This window comes from Humulus lupulus, chromosome 8 (genome assembly GCF_963169125.1).
Source record: "Humulus lupulus chromosome 8, drHumLupu1.1, whole genome shotgun sequence".
NCBI lineage: Eukaryota > Viridiplantae > Streptophyta > Magnoliopsida > Rosales > Cannabaceae > Humulus > Humulus lupulus.
In genome coordinates, this window is record NC_084800.1 from 23741397 (window position 1) to 23756349 (window position 14953).

General features: G+C 40.3%; 1 protein-coding gene and 1 non-coding gene across 2 annotated transcripts; one reads left to right on the forward strand and one right to left on the reverse strand.

Moving 5' to 3' along the window:
- The first annotated feature begins 1206 nt into the window (after positions 1-1206).
- LOC133796381 (phospholipase D alpha 1) lies at positions 1207-5190 on the forward strand. The gene is made up of 4 exons (XM_062233869.1): positions 1207-1362; positions 1474-1584; positions 2399-4301; positions 4505-5190. The coding sequence occupies exons 2-4, from the start codon at positions 1495-1497 to the stop codon at positions 4936-4938; spliced, it is 2427 nt and encodes an 808-aa protein (XP_062089853.1). The 5' UTR covers positions 1207-1362; positions 1474-1494; the 3' UTR covers positions 4939-5190.
- Positions 5191-13210: 8020 nt separating this feature from the next.
- Positions 13211-13317, reverse strand: LOC133798826 (small nucleolar RNA R71). The gene has a single exon (XR_009876044.1). It is a non-coding gene; the product is annotated as a small nucleolar RNA R71 (small nucleolar RNA).
- Between the last annotated feature and the right edge of the window lie 1636 nt (positions 13318-14953).

Here is a 14953-nt window from a genome sequence, read left to right on the forward strand (position 1 = left end):
CATGTGAACATGGTTGGTCGTTGTTTTATTTTTCTTATTCCTAGTTTGAATAATGGAGTTGTTATCTCCTACCTTCTATTGTAAGATTATTGGCTAGTGACAATTGGTGGGGTTAATCTATCATATGTCCATTTGGAAATTAAACATAATTTACTTCACACTCATTGGAAACTTGACCGTTTGTGGCTAATTAGACATTTCGTTGAAGTTGTTGTTAGAGTTTTCTTTCTATTGATTATTGTAAATAACTGATTATGCTTATGTTGGTTGATTTTTCTCTATGAGCGTTACCTTTTTATAATAAACTATGTCCGATTGACCTATTAACAGATATTTCTTTTACTTTTCGAAGAAAAAAATTATCTTTGTAAGTAAAGATATAGTAACACTAAGCTATGCCTATATTACTAAAAGCACATAAATTCTAATATTCTAATTAAATAAAATGTCACAACTTGTAATTTTTTAAAAATACATATAAATAACATTCCAATAAAATTTTAATTATTTGAAACTACAAATATATAGTTAAATTATCTTTTTTTTAATAATTTTTTTACGTAATATAGCTTATATTGGAATAATTTTATCAGTTTTTCAAATAGTTTTTTTTTTTATCGGGCTACATAAGTTACATAAAACGTAGTTGCATTAAAAGTGTACAAAACACTTAAAATGATGATGATTATTATCAGTATTATTGAAAAAAAATCAAAATAGTTTAAGACTTCCAACTAAAATCCCAATAAATTCAATTGAATTTTGAAAGCTTAAAGCTCTCTAGATACTCTAAACATCAATATGATAAAAAAAATTATACATCAAAACATATTATCTTAAGACAAAATATATAAATTCTCTTTTGTCAAAAAAAAGAAAAAAAATATAAATTCTATACTAAGAGAATATTTCGGATTTACCAGCAAATATTCACATATAAATCATATCGATTATAGAAATAAATATGATGAGAAAAACACAAATTTGTTATATATTTGCCCAATTTGACATGATACAAACATAGTAAAATATAATTTTGATTTTTTTGAAGTATGAAAAAAATAAAAGAAGAGAAAATGAAATTAATTTTTTTAGTTTATAAAAAATGTAATAATAAAATTATAAATGGTAATTAATTGATTGGTCGAATGGTGTCCGCGGAAAAGGGTAATTACATATAAAGAGCTGTAATACCGGATCACTCTCTCTCTATCTTTCTGTGGTCTGGGTCTGGGCCTTGGTTTTTATTTAATAATTTATTGACTTTACAGTACATTATATAGATTGGATCTCAGCCAGCCTCATCATCCATACTCATAATTCTCCTCACTTTCATTCTCATCAGATCTCTCTCCACACACGGTCAGTGACTTAGTTCCTCCTTTTTCACTGTTTTTTATTATGGGTTTTCGTATGTGAATGAGATCGGATTATAACTGGGTTGTCATTATTTTCTTTGAATTGTTTGTGTAGAGTGGCCAAAACTGAGAATTAATGGCGCATATTGTGCTACATGGAACGCTCCACGCTACGATCTATGAGGTCGATAAGCTCCGAGGTAGAGGTGGCAATTTCTTAAGCAAGGTATATACTTGATCCACTTTTTTATGTGATTCTCAATGTTCCCTATAATTTTTATTCTTTGATCCATATTTGTTCTGCTATTTGACTTGTATTTTTTACGGGCTCTTGTTTTTGTTTTGACACTCTGCTGAATAACTTTATTCTGCGAATGAATTTGATTCAAATGGAAAGTTGTGCTTTTCGTTTTGAGTTGTGATTTTCATGAAGCCCAATTTAGTTGATTACATCATAAAAAAAGAAAAAGAAAAGAAAGAATGATTTTGTATTTATAGTTCTAACTAGGGACATATTGTTTTCAAAATCATACGCAAATGGATCGAATTTTTAAGAACAGTGTTGAAATTTTTAAGCTAGATTTCTTTAAATTCCCAAATTGTTTTATGATCCAAGTTTAAAATTACTCATGTGGTGTACTGTTCCTACTTTTGAGATTTAATTGCTTTTCCTTCGGTGTATCATACTGTAATTGCAAAGTATATCTTCTTCATTTATGTCTGTAAAAGCTTCAGTGTATGTTTCTGTAGCAAAACGTTTGTGCTGTTGAGGGTAGTTTTCAACTTTTTCATGCTTCCTTTAAGTTTCCGATCTATAATAGATATGTGACTGAAAGCCTCAAAATATTAGCTTAATGAACGTATTTAATATTGCTTTTGTCTTACGTTTTCCTTTGTACCTTATTGGAAAGACGAAATCTTTTGGTACCTGTTAATAAAATTGAAGATTTTTTGTTTTCGGAGGTTCACTGTTACTGAATTTTGTTGGATTAGAATGTAAGTGTACCAACATATATTTCCTTCTCTTTTTCATCTTGCAGGTTTTCGGACACATAGAAGAGAAAGTTGGTTTTGGCAAAGGAATTACCAAGCTCTATGCGACTATTGACTTGGAGAAGGCTAGGGTTGGAAGGACCAGACTTCTGGAGAATGAAGAATCTAATCCTAGGTGGTACGAGTCTTTTCACATTTACTGTGCTCATACGGCTTCAAATGTTATATTCACAGTCAAGGATGATAATCCCATTGGAGCAACTTTAATTGGAAGAGCATATGTACCTGTTCAGGATATTTTGGATGGGGAAGAAGTTGATAGATGGGTTGAAATATTGGATGAAAACAAAAACCCCATTCATGAAGGTTCTAAGATTCACGTCAAACTTCAATACTTTGAAGTTACAAAGGACCCCAACTGGGGACGTGGTATTAGAAGTATCAAATTTCCTGGAGTTCCGTATACATATTACTCCCAGAGACAGGGATGCAAGGTATCTCTATACCAGGATGCTCATGTCCCAGATAATTTTGTTCCCAGAATCCCTCTTGCTTCTGGAAAGAATTATGAGCCCCACAGATGTTGGGAAGACATCTTTGATGCAATCAACAATGCTAAGCACTTGATCTACATCACTGGCTGGTCTGTTTATACTGGATTTGCTTTGATTAGAGACTCAAGGAGGCCAAAGCCAGGTGGAGACATTACATTGGGAGATTTGCTAAAGAAGAAGGCAAGTGAAGGTGTTAGAGTTCTTATGCTTGTCTGGGATGACAGAACCTCCATTGATGTACTTAAAAAAGATGGACTGATGGCCACCCATGATGAGGAAACTGAAAACTTTTTCCAGGGTTCTGATGTGCACTGTATATTGTGCCCCCGTAATCCTGACGACGGTGGAAGTTTTATTCAGGACTTTCAAATTTCTACTATGTTCACTCATCACCAGAAGATTGTGGTGGTTGACAGTGAGTTGCCTGGTGTAGGAGGATCAGAGAAAAGGAGAATTGTAAGTTTTGTTGGAGGGATCGATTTGTGTGATGGGAGATACGATACTGCCTTCCATTCACTGTTTAGGACATTAGACACTGTGCACCATGATGATTTCCACCAGCCTAACTTCGAGGGGGCAGCAATCAATAAAGGTGGTCCCAGAGAGCCTTGGCATGATATCCACTCTCGGCTAGAAGGGCCCATTGCTTGGGATGTCTTGTATAATTTTGAACAGAGATGGAGAAAGCAAGGTGGAAAGGATTTCCTCCTCTCACTCAGAGAGCTTGATGATGTTTTCATTCCCCCATCTCCCGTCATGTTTCCAGATGATCGTGAAACTTGGAATGTTCAGTTATTTAGATCTATTGATGGAGGAGCTGCTTTTGGCTTCCCTGAAACTCCCGAAGAAGCAGCCAAAGCTGGACTTGTCAGTGGTAAGGATAACATTATTGACCGAAGCATCCAGGATGCTTATATCAATGCCATCCGACGTGCAAAGAACTTCATATATATTGAAAATCAGTATTTCCTTGGAAGCTCTTATGCATGGGCTCCTGAGAATATTAAGCCAGAGGACATTGGTGCTTTGCATGTGATTCCAAGGGAGCTTTCAATGAAAATTGTCAGCAAGATTGAAGCAGGGGAGAAGTTTACTGTCTATGTTGTTGTCCCAATGTGGCCAGAGGGATTCCCAGAGAGTGGATCCGTTCAGGCAATATTAGACTGGCAGAGGAGGACAATGGAGATGATGTACAAGGATATTATTCAAGCACTAAAAGCTAAGGGCCTTGAGGAGAATCCTAGGAACTACTTGACATTCTTCTGCCTTGGAAATAGGGAGGTAAAGAAGCCAGGAGAATATGAACCCTCAGAAAGACCAGATGAAGGTACAGATTATGCAAGGGCTCAGGCAGCCCGACGCTTCATGATATATGTTCATACCAAGATGATGATTGGTAAGTGGAAACTGTTTAAACTCTATATTTATTCTATCTTCGATCTGAATATATGTTTTAGAATGAGTCTCCATTCAACTCAGCTAATCCAATACAGAATGACCATATCTAAAACAATTTATCCGTTGAAAATTTAGTTATGTTTTTTGTTACAAATGTTTTTGCCAAGTGACTCATAATGTGTCACTCCTTGTTGCTTGCAGTTGATGATGAATACATTATCATTGGATCGGCCAACATCAACCAGAGGTCAATGGACGGCGCCAGGGACTCTGAGATCGCTATGGGAGGCTACCAACCTCATCATTTGTCAAACCGCGTGCCAGCTCGTGGTCAGATCCATGGCTTCCGTATGAGCCTATGGTATGAGCACCTTGGCATGCTAGATGAGGCCTTCCTCCAGCCAGAATCAGAGGAGTGTGTGGAGAAGGTAAACCAGATTGCTGACAAATACTGGGACTTGTATTCAAGTGAGACACTCGAACATGATCTGCCAGGACATCTGCTCCGATATCCCATTGGGATTTCTAGTGAAGGACAAATCACAGAGCTGCCAGGCTTTGAACATTTCCCAGACACCAAGGCTCGTGTGCTAGGAACCAAATCTGACTACTTGCCTCCAATTCTCACTACTTAAGTGTGTGGTGTCTTACTCTGCCTGAGTTTTGAGTTTATGTGAGAATAATAATAATAATTATAATAGCCTTGTTAGCTTGTGTGTTTGTTTGGTCTCACCAGCAGGAGAATAATGGTCAATCAGCTGAAAGTGGGTACTTGTGTTTAGTGTTTTGAGTCATAGCAGGTTTATCATTATGTGGTATATTGCTGTGGTGTATTTCTAACTGGCTTGCATGGATTTTAATATAATGCTATGGGCGCCAATTTACAACTTGTATTATCAACAATAGCATAGCAATGGTGAGAGTGGGGACTTGTTAAGATTATTGTTCTTTTGATATTTGACACATTTTAGAAGTTCAGTCAAATTTTGGGGTTCAGACAGATGGGTTGGGCCAATACATTTTAGATAAGAAGTACAACCCACAACCGTTCAACCGGCCCTAATGTTTTTTGGATTTGGGGTCAATGTTGTCATTTTTCTAATCAACTACTCAAATATGGTATTGTTGTGATAAATTTTTTAAAAACTGGTAGTTCAAATATGTTGCGAATTATGCTGTATTGTGTTCTGGTCGATGCGTGAATCCGCTTAACAAAAATTCCCAACGCGAATTGAGCAAGTTTTTAAACAACTCTATTTAAATACTGAAGTGCAAGCATAAATCAAATTACTTGATCTGGGAAAATTGAGGTGAAATTGTGGATTTATTTTTCACTAGTTTATTTTAGCTAAGATTTAAATAGCTCCTATGTGATGTGGCCGGAAAAAGAAGAAGAAATTATTAGATTTCTTATTCAGTGTTGTACGCCCTGATTTTCCCACGGGCTGATTAGCGGGCTGAGCTGCGACCTAATCATGATTATCTCGTGGACATCCCCAAGACCGGAGCTTCCGTCATAAGGTCGTACCTCCTTAGCTCGAGGTAACCCAAGGGTTCGCCAAGATTGCCTAAGACCTGAGTCCGGACTCAGGAGGCCGAAGGTCGAGTTAAGTATCCAGCTCGTAGTACGAGCTGGATATGGAGCTATGACCCTTTTGTAAAGTCAACACACGCAAGGTAAACGTGCATATATTAGAGTACACGTGTCTGATATGCCCCTGACTTCTCGGACACGCAGCAGAAACATGCGTATTCAGACACCCACGACTGGGTTGGGCTGTGCGGCCCATTATCTCCTTACCTATTGATTTGACCACACTTATGTGTCAGGTTTAGAAATTAATCATGAATGTTACAGAGTTGATATGATAGGTAAGAAGGTCACAGGATGACCTTACCAACTCCTAGGTGCCTTCTCCTATAAATATGGAGACCCTGAGAGTTGATAGGGGTTCGATTATCTCTTGTAAGAAATATCCTGTAATGATATACCCAGAATAGAGCAATAATATTGACTAGTGGAGTAGAATGATTTTAACCTTTGAACCACTTAAAAACCGTGTCTTGAGTCACCATTCTATTTCCTAAGATCATAGATCTGTTTCGGCTCATTATTAGCACTAATCCCTTTCTCTTCTTCCCTTAATTACCTGTTGGCGAAGAACCGCGTCAACCGTTTGGTGCTTTCATTGAGAGCAAGTCCGATTCAGTGCTGTTGCAAACATCCGACTATGGTGACAACTTGGTCCAGGCACGGTAACGAGGCAGAGCAACATGATGGGCAGGAGGCTCATCTTACTGCCACCCCTGGTGAACAAGTTCCTGAAGTCTAGCAGCAGCCAGGAAAACAGCCGATGGGCCAAGATGATACTGGAAGTTCGGCACTTCGGCCGCCTAACCCGAACCCATGAAATTACACTGCGGTGGAAATGGAGAATGCTCAGCTGAGGAGCCAGCTGCAATAGCTAGTCAGCAGATCAAGGATGTGCTGGCCCGATTACCCCCTCTCACAACCGACGTTAACGTCGAAGAGAGGCAAGGCGAGGCTTCTAAGTCTCGCCAGGGTAATCGGTCCAGGCGTAGCCGTTCAGACAGACTTCTGACGCCCAACTCCACTCCTTCATCACACCATCGAGAGGCAGACTTTAGAGGAATGCCTAGAGCCGAACAACAACAATACAGCCGTTCGGTCAGAATGTCGACTCCTAGCTCCCAACCATCCTCGAGAGCGCCCAGGAGAGCTCGAGAAAATTCTCGAAGGAGATCCAGGGAGGGCTCACAGCATCAGCCCGTCCCCAACAACCGTCCTGCGCCTCGTCCAGATCGCCAAGCGCAGGACCAGCGGGTTGGCAGGATCGCCTCTCCAGTCAGGCATCCTCCTTCTCCAATCAGGTATCCGTCTCCTCCTCGGCCTGTACGAGATATCCCAGGCTATGGGAGTAGTAGGAGAAACCCGCCATCAGCTGGACCTTCCCGGCGTAGCAGGGCGCCAAGGGAAAGCCCAGATCATCCCCACCAAAGGCGGACTCCAAGCCTATCTAGCAGGAGCCACTGGACCGACAGTCGCCGGAGTGATGTCTCTGGGGGAGACCTGCGCCAGTGTTTGAGTTCGGCGCAAAGCCCTCGAGTCACCCAAGGAGGCGACCTTCGAGATCGCCTCAACTCTCATAGAGGGGAGCAGGCAAGAGGAGACAGCCACGCTCGCTCAGGGGGGGCCCTGTCCGAAGTACGTAACGGAGGGAATGCCCCAAATAACCTATCTCAAGATAGGAGGGGCAATAACCCACCAAATATGTACAATGGATCCGGAGCTGTTGAGCAACCCCGGAATAACCAAGGACACCAGGACCAAACCCTCGAACGCCTAACTCAGATGGAGGAGCTGATGAGGAAGCTCCTGGCGGAAAAAGAAAAAGATGAGTACGATTCAGGGGACGAGATGGAACTCTTCGCCCCCAGTATAGCAGCAACGGTGTACCCACCTGGCTTCCGTATGCCGCACCTGTCAAAGTTTAATGGAGACGGAGACCCGTCGGATCATCTAGGAATGTTCAACACCTTGATGATGGCTCACAACATCGGCCCCGAGCTGAGATGTTTAATCTTCCCTTCCACACTGACTGGGCCTGCCAGGCAGTGGTTCAAACAAGGTAAAAAGCAGTCAATCAGCTCCTGGAAGACTTTCTCGGCAGATTTCAAAAGGGCATTCAGAGCCTCCCAGGCCGCCCATGTTCAGGCCGACTTCCTGGCTAACGTGAGGCAGCAGCCCGGTGAGACTCTGAAGGCCTACCTGAGCAGATTCGCGAACGTTGCTGCTCGAGCTAGAGACGCGGATGATAGCTCCAAGCTCATGGCCATGAGAACTGGAATCCTCGTCGGAGGAGATCTCTGGAAGGATATACAAAGGAAGAGAGTCAGTTCGGTTAACGAATTCCTTAACAGGGCCCAAGAATGGATTAACTTGGAGGAGGCTGAAGCATCAGCTGCGGGAACCAGCCAATCCCCCGAACAGACCAATGGAGTGGGGACGGAGGTCGTGGCAGCGACCCAGAACGTCACACAGAACAACCAGCTCGAAGGAGGCAAAAGAAAGGGGAATGGTGAAGGCAGCCAACACGGTCAAAAGAAGAATAAGTCCACAGACAAGTTTAAGCCCGTCTTCGCGACTTATACCGAGCTCACCCAGTCTAGGGAGAATATCTTCCTAGCCAACTCTACTCGAGTCCCCTGGAAGAGGCCGGAGCCATTAAAGCACCACAAAGGGAAGAGAGACGCTTCCAAGTTTTGCCGTTTTCATAACGATGTTGGCCACAATACTGACGATTGTAGACATCTAAAGGATGAGATCGAGACTCTCATTCGAGCCGGCCCCTTGGCTCAATACGCACGGAACAGGGTTCCAACAAGCCGACCTGCTCCGGAAATCCCGGCCAGTCAGCCCGGATCTCGGGTAGACCAGGATTTACCTCCTCATGTGGTAGGAGGAGAGATATCCACCATCTCTGGAGGTCCGCACATGGCCGGCACGAGCAGAGGCGCCCAGAAGAGATACGTGAACGAACTAAAGGCTCATAACGGAGTTGAGTTCGTCCCGGAACAGCGTCAATCAAAGCAGTAGCGGTTGGAGAGGCAACCAATCATTTTTACGGAGGAAGATGCGGGCCATGTCCAGTTCCCTCACAATGATCCCCTGGTCGCAGCAGTCCAGCTCGCCAATCGGAGAGTGAGGAGGGTTCTGATAGACAACAGGAGTTCGGTGAATCTCCTATTCCGATCCACCTTAGAGAAGATGGGTTTGACTATCGCCGAGCTGAAGGCAACCTCGATGATGTTGTATGGTTTTTCGGGAGAAGGATCAGCAGCGATAGGGACGATCGAGCTGGTGATCACCCTAGGTGAAGGATCTCGGACAGTCTCCAAGCTCCTCGAGTTCGTGGTCATTGACTGCTCCGTTGCCTACAACGCCATTTTGGGACGACTTACGCTCATAGCTTTTGAGGCCGTCACGTCCATTCGCCACCTCGCGATGAAATTCCCTACTTCGACGGGAATTTGCACTATCCATGGCGATCAGCTCGCTGCCAGGGAATGCTACAGCATTTCCATGAAGGGAAAATCTAAACTCGGGCATCTGGCAATGGCCATTCAAGGTAAAGAGGAATCTCAAGAACCCTTAGCAGATCCTGAGATTGAAAAACCTCAAAGCGCCGAGGGGGAAAATGTCGTCTTAAGTGAGGATATTGACCCCCGAATAGGCGAGGACAGATCCGAGCTCCAGGCGAATGAGGAGCTCGAGGAGGTGAACATTGATCCGCAGAATCCATCACGGACGGTCAAGCTCGGGAAAAACCTCTGTAGCAAGAGGAAGGCAGAGCTAACCAAGTTTCTGCGAGATAACCTAGACGTGTTTGCCTGGTCCCATGAGGACATGGTGGGAATCAACCCAAGTGTCATCATGCATACACTTCATCTGGATAAGAGCGTTCCCGCCATGTGATAACTCTACAAAATAGAGTTATTTTACCACTTTTTATATGCTAATTGTTGCTTAGTTCTTGAGTTTTTAATTAACTTATTAAGATTTTATGTAATTTTTAATTTATTAATCTTATTGTAGTTTTATAGATTTTTATATGTTTTTATAGATATTTTATTATAATATGTGTAATTTAATTATATGAAATTTGTATTGTTAAGTTAGAAGTTAAAAGTGTAATTCTTTTGAACTTAAATGCTATATTAAATTAAATTATAATCAATATTTTCAATTAATTAATATGATTTATTTATAATTGAAGAGATTTGATTATTACTTAATTTTTTTTTTTTTTTTATGGTGTAGGAATTGTTGTATCTTTGTTGTGTTTTGAAAATAAAGAAATAAATAATGGCATTTTCAAGGAAAGGAAGGAGCAAAATGGCATAGAAGCCCAGTCGGCCCAGCCATTCGGCCCAATTCCTCCTGCCCAGGCCCAGCCCGCATGGCCCAGGCCCAGCCCGCCTGTCCCTGGCCCAGTCCGCCTGCCATCTTCAGCTCTCCACATTGCCTTCAGCTTCTCCACACAGTTGCCTTCACGCCTGCCAACCGTACGGCCCAGAAGTTTTCCTTCAAGGCCCAGCTGCTTCATTGAAGCTCTTGCCTCCAACGCCTGGCAAGCCTCCCACGGTCAGCCTTGCGCCAGCTGTCCATTGCATCCAAGCCACTGCCCTCTTCAGCCAAAGCAACCCCACGCCCAACTAGCCTGCCTGCAGCAGCCACTTGCCAGCCCAAACCTATGCCACCAACATTTTGAGCCCATAAAAATGTCAATTTGTACTCTTGTCCCCTATATTCAAAAATGCCACTTTTTACCCATTTTCTATACACTTTTTACCCCAAAATCATCATCACTCCTACAATTTACCCCTATTTACCACATTATTATTAATTTAATCAATTTACTTAATTTAAATTGATTATTTTAATAATCTCATTTTGGCTATAAATAAGGGTTTTGAAGACCATTTTGGGGTGCTTAATTTTTTGGTTACCATCTTTTTCTCTCATTTTCTCTCTACCATTCTCTCTTCCATTTGGGTTTTTCAAGAGCATTTTGCAAGTATGTATGTCATTTATTTTGTAATTTCTATTCTAGTTATGTGCTTCTAATCTTTTTCATAAGATTATTAAGATCATGATGAAGCAACTTGTAACTAGGTAATATTTATGTTGTATGTTGATTTCCCTTGTAATGCAACAAAGTCTATGGATTTTTCTTCTTCATATATTTCTTTCATCTTAAATATCTTGTATTTTAGATTGTTAGAACATATTTACACTTTGTTCTTCATTAGTGCATAAACATAATATTCTTTGTGTAAGATGTGTCATTAAATTGTACACATCCATGCTTAGAACAAAAATGTTATGTTTTGCCTTATAAATAATGTTCATTGATTTATTTGTTATTTCATTAGATTGATTTACACTAAATGCTTTGAAATTATAATTTTGAAAAATGAAGAAAAATCCTATCTTTTTATAAGAAATTTGTGCTTAAAATTATAAATCTTTTTGGAAAATGATAGTTTAAAATATTTTAACTATCACTAAAACTTGGGAATCAATATACTAATAAATATTATTAAACTTACATTTTGTGGATTCTAGTATCTTAATAATCTTTTCTTTTAACACTTATTTTCAACTCATTATTGCTTTATTTTTATTCTCTTAAATAGCTTTATTTTTCAATCTTTTATTTTATGTTCATAATATTAAAACTCATCAATCTTTGGAGCTAGGTTATAATTTATTATTTTTGATTTAAAATAGTTTCATTTTCGATTTTAGACAACTCCTTTGGGTTCGACATCCTTGCTTACACGGTCACTATTCTATATGGACGATTCGTGCGCTTGCGATATATAAATTTTTAAACATACCCGTTTCGGGTCCATCAAGTTTTTGGCGCCGTTGCCGGGGAGTTGCAAGAGAAAAGAAACGAATTTATCTCAAGGTTAGTGAATTCTTCTACTAGTTATTTTAATTTTTTTTACACTTAAAAAAAAAAAACAAAAAAATATATATCTATAAAATCTAAAAAAAAAAAAAGATAAAAAGAAATTTGGGACGGTTCAACCACCCATAAAAAAAAAATATATACTTATATTTATATTTATTGTTTTTTTTTTTTTAGTTGACGGCACTTGTGCCTCCTATCTATCCTTTTAATTTTTATAGTCGATGGCACTTGTGCCTCCTAATTTTGTTATAATTTTGTTGTAATTTTATTTCTTTTATATCTTTGTTAATTGATGGCACTTGTGCCTCTTGACATTTGTTGTAATTTTCTTTATTTATATTGTTGTAATTTTTATTTTATTTAATTTCCGCAAATTACTAGTTTATGGCAATTTTGCCTCCTAGCTAGTTGATGGCAATTTTTGCCTCCTAGTCCTCTATCTTATGTTTAAGTTGATGGCACTTGTGCCTCCTAGTTTTTACCTTAATTTTGTTATGGTTGATGGCATGCTATGCCTCCCTACTCTTGCTTAAATTTTAGTCTTATTTAATTTTTGCCTTATTTTTCTTTGTCTTCTTTAATATTTTAGCGTAATATTGTGAAAAATACTTGAAAAAAAAAAAAAAAAAAACCTAAATCTTGTCCTTTCACCATAAGCAATTCTTGCTTAAAGGAAATTTGACCAAAATTCCCATCCGCCTCTACTAATTAACCTCGGGGAGTTGTTAGTAGTGCGCGAGTAAGTGGAATCAAATAGGCCTGGGGACAAGTAAACCATAAGAATTATATTGTTGTGAAATCTCTAAAAATTCTAAGTATGCTCTGTGGTTGCGGTTTTAACTGATCTTCCACATCAGAAAATTGCTTGTTTGAGATTATCCTTGTTGCCTTGTTTGTGAAAAATTGTATGCATCATTGGGAACGTAACTCTAAAAAACGATTAGTAAAAAGACGTTTATCTTTGTTTGAAATTGAAAGTGTTAGTAAAAATTTGAGCATCATGGAACCTATTGCTAATATTGTTGATGAAAATGTTGTGCCTGAAAAAACTTTGCTTGAATATTTTGCACCTATTTCATCTAATGCTCCTTCATGCATTGTTTTACCTACTACTTCTGCTACTCATTTTGAGCTTAAACCCGCAATCATTCAATTATTGCCATCTTTTTATGGGTTAGATAGAGAGGATCCTTACATGCATGTCAAAGATTTCTTAGAAATTTGCTCAACATTTAAATTTCAAAATTTTTCTGATGAGTCGGTCAAACTAAGATTGTTCCCTTTTTCATTAAAAGACAAATCAAAAGCCTGGTTAAATTCCCTTCCCACGGGGTCTATAACTACATGGGATCAACTTTATAATAAATTCTTACTGAAATTTTTTCCTATGTCTAAAACTGATAGTCTAAGGAGAGAAATCTCCGAGTTTTTTCAAAAAGATAATGAAGAGTTTTATGAATGTTGGGAAAGATTTAAAGATTTATTATTAAAATGTCCTCATCATGGTTTTGAAAAATGGAGACTTGTAAAATATTTTTATGATGGTTTGACTCCCTCTAATCGTCAAATGATTCAATCTATGCATACTGGAAAATTTTTAAAATTTCAAGGACAAGAGGCGTGGGACGCCCTTGAAGATTTATCTGTCAATTCACAACAATGGAATTATTTTGATCCTAGGTCTAGGTCAACTAATTCACCAAAAAGAGGAGGAAGGTATGAAGTAAAAGAAGAATTAGACTTAAGAACATCCTTAGATAAATTAGCGAGAAAAGTAGAAGCTTTAACCATAAGCCAAACTATAAACTCTCCAATTCAACCTAGAAAAGATGTTTGTTCTATATGTTCTAGTCCTTGCCATAATGCCCAATCATGCCCTTCCTACCAAGAAGCCTTTTCTGAGGAGGCCAATGCACTTCATACTTATGGGAAACCAAATGATAGCCCATTTTCGTCCACCTACAATCCAAATTGGAGAAACCATCCGAACTTTTCATGGAGACAAAACCAACCCCAAATGAATCAAGGGCTGTTAAGTGTTTGCCCTTCTATAACCTGCTCCGAGGAAACAAGAAGTTTGAATGGTCAGTAGAATGCGAAAGCGCATTCCTTGACCTAAAGGCACATCTGGCTGAGCCGCCCGTGCTATCCAAACCCAAGGCAGGAAAGCCTATTTTTCTCTACCTGGCTGTTACTGAGGACGTAGCTAGTGCCGTATTGGTACGAGAAGAGGACCGAGTTCAGAAGCCAGTCTACTACATCAGCAAGAGACTTCTCGGGGCTGAATCCCGATACCCGTTGATGGAGAAATTGGCGTTCTGCCTTATCACGGCCTTGCGAAAGCTCAAACCATACTTCCAGTCCCACTCGATACACGTCATGACCGATCAGCCTTTAAGGCAGGTTTTGCAAAAACCCGAAGCGTCGGGACGTTTGTTAAAGTGGGCCATCGAACTCAGTCAGTTCGAGATTCTGTACACTCCGTGAACTGCTATAAAGGGTCAGGCCCTGGCCTATTTCATGGCAGAGTACACGGGATTCCAGGAGGATCCTGCAGAAAACTTACCCCAAGTCAGCTCGCCCCTGGCTTTGTGGAGGATCTTTGTAGATGGTTCATCCAACAAGAATGGCTCCGGAGCTGGAATCATTTTGATATCCCCCGAGGGACATAGATTCCATTCGGCATTGAGATTCGGATTCAAAGCCTCCAACTACGAGGCCGAATACGAAGTTTTACTGGCGGGACTGAGGATAGCCTAGGAGTTGAAGGCGAAGTTGAAGGCGAACTCCGTCCAGTGCTTCAGTGACTCCCAGCTCATGGTAAACCAGGTTCTGGGCGAGTATTAAGCACGAGGACCCAAGATGGCCGCCTACCTGGCGAAGGTCAAATCTGAACTGTCCGCGTTTGAGCGAGGCTCGATCGAACAGATACCTCGGGAGCAGAACGCTAACGCGGACGCTCTTGCCAAGCTCGCCACCTCTGGAGAAACGAAGACCTTGGGACTAGTACCAGTCGAATTCTTGGAGAAACCAAGCGTAGAAGATGTCAGGACGGATGTCGAGATGATCGATGCCAGGCCGACCTGGATGACCCCCATCCTTGAATATCTCGCCGAAGGAAGGTTGCCTGAGGGACGTAACGATG